This window comes from Anoplopoma fimbria, chromosome 17 (genome assembly GCF_027596085.1).
Source record: "Anoplopoma fimbria isolate UVic2021 breed Golden Eagle Sablefish chromosome 17, Afim_UVic_2022, whole genome shotgun sequence".
NCBI classification, from domain to species: domain Eukaryota; kingdom Metazoa; phylum Chordata; class Actinopteri; order Perciformes; family Anoplopomatidae; genus Anoplopoma; species Anoplopoma fimbria.
In genome coordinates, this window is record NC_072465.1 from 24048354 (window position 1) to 24054634 (window position 6281).

At 39.2% G+C, this 6281-nt stretch overlaps 1 protein-coding gene across 1 annotated transcript; it reads left to right on the forward strand.

The window, feature by feature from the left end:
- Positions 1 to 677: 677 nt before the first annotated feature.
- nmur3 (neuromedin U receptor 3) lies at positions 678 to 5914 on the forward strand. Its single transcript, XM_054617657.1, has 2 exons — positions 678 to 1585; positions 5496 to 5914. Exons 1-2 carry the CDS (start codon positions 742 to 744, stop codon positions 5912 to 5914), a joined length of 1263 nt encoding a protein of 420 aa, XP_054473632.1. The 5' UTR covers positions 678 to 741.
- The last annotated feature ends 367 nt before the right edge of the window (positions 5915 to 6281 follow it).

Below are 6281 nucleotides of genomic sequence, written 5' to 3' on the forward strand. Positions count from 1 at the left end.
TAATACAATAATAATAAAGTAGTAGCTTACATAATAATATTTAAATAGATCTGTGTACAACATTTATTGACCCACCTGCTAGGTGTTTTTTGATAAAATGAGTAATGCATTTCTACATCAGGTGATCCTCCTTAAAAATGAAACAATAAGACGCTTAATAAATTAGTAGATGGACAGAAACTTAATCTGGGACTATTTATTTATTCATTCTCTTCTTTCAACTGAGATATGAAGAATTCCTGTTTTTTGACTCATATCTTATTGTAAACTTAGTATCTTTGAGTTTTTTGATTGATGCTTGGTTAAAATAAGGAATATGAAGAGGCAATGCATTAAAAACGAATCAGGAAAGTAATGGAGAGATTAATTAAACAAGTTGTAGCCTATTTGATATGTATTACTGGTTTAATTTAAAATATCCTTAATTTTAAGTTTAATAGGGTTCAAGATTAAAATAATTCAAAGCCCTTAAGATATAATTATGTCTCAAGCTCTGGAGTTTATGTGAATCACTGAGTTTAAAAGTGTGATTTGTGAAACGAGAAGAAGAAATGTTAACTGAAGTGTGAGCCCAATAATCATCACACAGCCGTAACTCAAATGCAATCCTCTTCTTGTGGCACTTTTTGTTTCATCTTCCTATTATCTCTTTATAGCAGGCCCCTGGTGGTGAACAAACCTTGAAATCGGGACAGGATGTGTTGACTTCTCCTCGTTGTTCCTCCAGTTTTCATCTCTGAAATGGAGCTCTCGTTGCAGGACTCCTCTTGGAACGCATCCAAACTGTTCCAGAACAGCAGCGTGCCGCTCAACGTCACTGGGAATTACACTAACGATCAATTCGTTGAAGTCGACCTCTTCGAAATCCTGGGTCCAAAACGATCTCCCTTCTTCCTCCCCGTCACCAGTGTTTACCTTCTCATCTTCCTCACCGGCTTGTCTGGGAATCTGCTCACATGTGCAGTGATAGCCAAGCACAAGAAGATGCGTAACCCCACCAACCTCTACCTGGTGAGCCTGGCCCTGTCCGACCTCCTCGTGCTGTTGTTCGGGATGCCTCTGGAGATCTACGACCTTTGGCATAACTACCCGTTCCCCTTCGGCGAGGGCGGCTGCTACTTCAAGACCTTCCTCTTCGAGACGGTCTGCTTCGCCTCGATCCTAAACGTCACGGCTCTGAGCGTGGAGAGGTACATAGCTGTGGTGCACCCTCTCAAAACGCGGTACCTGTCGACCAACCAGCACGCCAAGCGGGTCATCGCCACGGTGTGGGCGGTTTCCATGATATGTGCCATCCCCAACACCTCCCTCCACGGCATCTTCTACCTCCCAGAGAGAATGGAGGAGTCGGCTATATGCACCGTGCTGAAGCCCCTGTGGATCTACAACATGGTCATGCAGATCACCACCGTGTGCTTCTACTTTGTGCCTATGATGGTGATCAGCGTGCTCTACCTGGTGATGGGCCTTCACTTGTGCCGGGAAAGGCGGCATCACGGCGGAAACCTGGGAAAGAACTGTAGCAGCATCGTTCGGAGGAAGACCAGTGTGAACGGACGCAGGAGACAGATCAACAAAATGCTCTGTGAGTTTGTTTGTCTCTTCAGGAAACATGGGTATTACGAGGAAATATTGCTGTGGGGGCAGATCCCCTCTAATCTGCGTTATCAATGCCAAGGCATGTGCCTAAAGACAGGAAAGCACTGAGCAAATAATGCCAGAGGACTGTCAATTCTTTGTTTGGATCATTTATATTCTGGAGTGAGTCACATACTTTAAGCTTTGGGGCTTGATGAGGTTTCACGCTGTTCTTACAGTCCATCTAACCGACTAATCGGCTCTCTACTCTGAATTAATTGTAAGTGATAAAATCTCACATAACCGCCAAGGTTAGAACATTTATGGTGGTGATCGGTCCAGTATTTCTACAGCCAATTTACTATTATAAAAATGTTTGATTATGCAATTGCAATGAAATTAGGTTTAGACCTTCGTCTTCCTCTCATGATGAATTACAATCACTTTGGCGATCATTACATTACATTACAGTCATTTAGCAGACGCTTTTATCCAAAGCGACTTACAGGAAGTGTATTCAACATAGGTATTCAAGAGAACTACTAGTCACCAGAAGTCATTAGTGCATCTCCTTTCTTAAAGAAGCATCTAAAAGCATAAACCAGAGCAAAAGTATAGTGCAGAAGCAAATTACTACGAAAACAATAATTGCAACAAACTAATACGAATACAATAAGTGCTACAGACTAATACGAATACAATAAGAGTACAACGAGATCACTTAACTTTTCTTCAATCATCATCATTAGGGCTAAATTGAAATCTTTCCAATATTTTCTTTTTATGTTTAAAGTTGCTGTGAGGAACTTAAAATAACTGGTTATGAAACAATAGGGAGGCAGGGGAGAACCAGGACTGAGCAGGGAAAACTGTCAAACCACGCTGCTGTAACATAAGCGGTTTGCTTAGGGGAATCTGGTGCTTGGAAACATTACCACCTTCTTCCACAGGGACCACCAAAAATCAATCCAAAGTGAAAGTTCCTTGTAGTGGCTTTAACCGAATACCGGACAAAAGGATATTCACATCAGCCTCAGCTTGTCTTGGTGTTTCGTGCTGATTGGTAAACGTTAGCGCCCAACATGCTAAACTAAGATGGAGAACACAGTCAACATTGTATGCAAAAACATCAACGTGCTAGCATACGTCTCACAGAGCAAGTTTGAGTTTGAACTCAACAGAACTCTATTTAAGCTCTTGTGAAGATAAAAAAAAGTCTACCAAAAGTACCAACAATGTTTATGAAATGAGGCAAAAATTGTCTGAGGTATTTCATCTCTGGTTTGAATATTCCACTCATCACATAGCTTCAGTGAAGAGCTAGAACAAGATGAATCAGAATATAAATGCATCCCCCCCCCCAACCTTTAAGCTCAACTCTAAGGGGAAAAGTGAAACAACTGTTCTCACAAACTCTCTAGTTGGTAAAAGAGGGCGCAAGCTTTAAATGTTTGCCACTCATATTTATAACTATCTCTCAAAGTGTTACGAGCCAGTTAGCTTGATGCCATATGCTCACCATCATCAACAGAAAAACAGTCTGCTGCACGTCCTTCAGAGAGATCACCCTGAGAGCATTATGCATGGATTATTAAGAGAGGAATGGAATGAGTGCTGGATCGCCAGCATCTGCTTCTCAGAGCGACACACTTAGAGTGAAATTACCATCCAATATATTTTTAAGACGTTATGCTCAGTTTTATATTTTAGGCCGTATCAGAAGAAAGTATGATGAGACAATATTATTCCAGCTTTATCCTGTTAGGTAATTAGATCTTCTCATATTTATCTAAAACATACTTTTAAAGTCACAGTGTGTAGCATTAAGGGATATTTATATTAAAGGGGATACAATATTAATAAGGATTTTTTTCTTTAGTGAATAATCCCCTTAAAAAATTAAACGCTGTGTTTAAATTTCACTGAGCCGACCTCAATGATTTAACAGTAGCCCATAATGGACAAACCAAACGCAGTCTCTATAGGGCCATTCGCCTTTTAACGTTGGACGACGTAGTTTTCCTACATAGTGAGAATACAGAAGAAGTTTTATTTAGTAGCAATCGGCAACCTCGCCACTAGATGCAACAAATCCTACACACTGCACCTTTAAATGATGTGTGGTATTTTTTCAGGGGATATATTTTGGCTGTTAAAGTGACACAATCACTGCTTTTGCTGAACAGCGGCCCCTGTAGCAAAGAGTTCCAATTACAAGTCAGTTACTTCAAAGATATTAAGCAACCTGATTGAGAACGAGTGGAAGTCTGTTATAAGGGGCTACAAACAATTATTTTATTTATTGAATAATCTGCCTGTTATTTTCTTGATTAATTGATTTTGTCATTGAATGATGTTGTAATACCCATCAGCACAAGGGTATTAATTAAATGTCCTGTTTATTGATTGGATTATATTCCACAACCCAAAGATATTGAGTTAATCATCAAATGTTAGACATTATTGTTTGAAAAGGAATACAATTGTGATTCGATGATCAAATAGTTGCTGATAAATTTTCTGCTTATTGACAAAATGATTAATAGAGATTTTTGGGCTACTCCTCCCAGTCGGTGCTATTTGCAGGTTGTGACTTTTTGAATTCAACCTTTTTTTAAATGGAAGATGGTTCATATAAGAAATAGGACTGAAAGTAAAAGGACAGAGTTGTTGTAATACTATTCTGTGATTGGTAGATTACCTGGCTATGGCAATGTGCTTTCCCCTTGCTGTGACAAGAACTTGGAGAAGGGTCTTTAGCTTGGATGAAGATGTCAAATTTTCATCCATTTAGTGACTGGCTGGTTGGTTAGCTAGCTTGCTATTTCCACCATGCTCTCATGCTACACTGGTTACAGAAAATAAGCCAAACAAAGACAGACAGACTCATCTGATGATAGCCTGTAACAAAAGTGTGCTTACGAAGCAATAAGTAGTTTAATTTGACTAATTTATAGCTATCTAGCTATTTTGCTAATTCCACTTTCCTGTTACACTAGTTCCAGAAAATTATTGCACATCTCATTTTCTCCTTAGGTTAAGGTATCAAACCTACTTGGTTAGGTTAAGGAAGAAGTTTTAGGTTCAATTGAATCTTTTCTGGCAGAAAGCACAAATGTTCCTCTTGATCATGTGACTTTTGTAATTTTAGGGTAACAGGACTGAGTGAAAACATAGGTGCATGACTAAATGTGTATGTCAACTAACATGTTATGAATTTGATATGATGAGAAAATGTATTTGTCTAAATTGAAAATAATCATTATCATTATATTTCGTTATATTTCGTGGTAAAGTTCAGTGTGGTAAAGTTCAGTGTTAGAGAGTGGGGACAGGCTAAAACCAGTTTTCATGAATGTTTTACATGATGTATCTTCAAATTGCAATTAGGGAGCACACTCAGCTTGATTATATAATTATACAGATACATCCATAATTATGCATGTAACTTCCTGGGGTAAGAAAAGGAACAAATTAGGTTGATGGCAATTTTGCAGCTCTACAGTGGACTGACTTTGTTACACAGCAACATTTATCTAAAGTGTTCTAACATCAGCAAATAACTGGCCACACCAATTAAGTCTATATAACAAAACCCATTACTGTGCTGAAATTAATATTGGTTTGTTGTCTATTAACTTTGTTCATTTTTCATTACATTACATGGGTGCTTTAGTAAATTTTGTTCCCCACTCTTGTCTATTGTAGAAAGATGTTCTAATAGTATTTAGTCCCATTGTATTTCCACTCAGTCCCTTTTTCTGCTTTTCTTTAATTTGCTGTTGCCCATAAGGATACCAACGGCATAAACAATTTATAAATAATTGAGAGCAGCAACAAAGAAAAGTGTTTAGCCTGCAGCAGCAACAAAAACACATTTTTAAAACCGCCTCCTTCTCTTTGGCCTGATCCTCTAGCGATCGTGGTTGCAGTGTTTGGAGTCTGCTGGGCGCCCTTCCACATCGAGAGGCTCCTGTGGAGTTCCATCAGCCAGTGGACCGATTTGATGCACAACGTTTATCAGTACGTCCACATCCTGTCGGGCATCTTCTTCTACCTCAGCTCGGCAGTCAATCCCATCATCTACAGCCTGCTCTCCACGCGGTTCAGGGAGTGTTTCCGGGAACTGGTTTGCTCCCAGACGGAGGATAACAGTTCTGTCAGAGACTCGCCGCCATTCCCTAAGATTTTGCTGGAACCCTCTGTCTCAAGTGGCAGAGCTAATGCTCAAGGGAAGGACTCCAACACTTTCATCCCTTTGCTGTCTCCTAACATGACACTGAGCATGGACACTGAAATCCTCACATGTGCATGTAAAGAAACCTCTGTGTTCTAACTAAGATTGGATTTGAATGAGCTGACAAGCAACAGAGAAACCATAGTTGGACATTTTGGGAAATATAATTATTCGCTTTCTTGCCGAGAGCTAGAAGATCAAAGATAGAGAAGATCGATACCACTTTCTTACCTGCTAAATATGAAGCTTGGCTGAGTATAAAGACTAGAAATGGGGAAGCTACAAAAAACACCTTACAACAGTCTTAACGCTCACTAATTAACACGTTTCTGTATATGCAAATTAGTTCAGTCTCTGAAAAGAACAAACAAAGACAGTGAAATTAAAAATACATGTTAATTATTAATGTATGTCTTGTTAAAGGCTTAAAAGCCTGTGTAGTGTTTAATCATCAATCTTTTTTAAC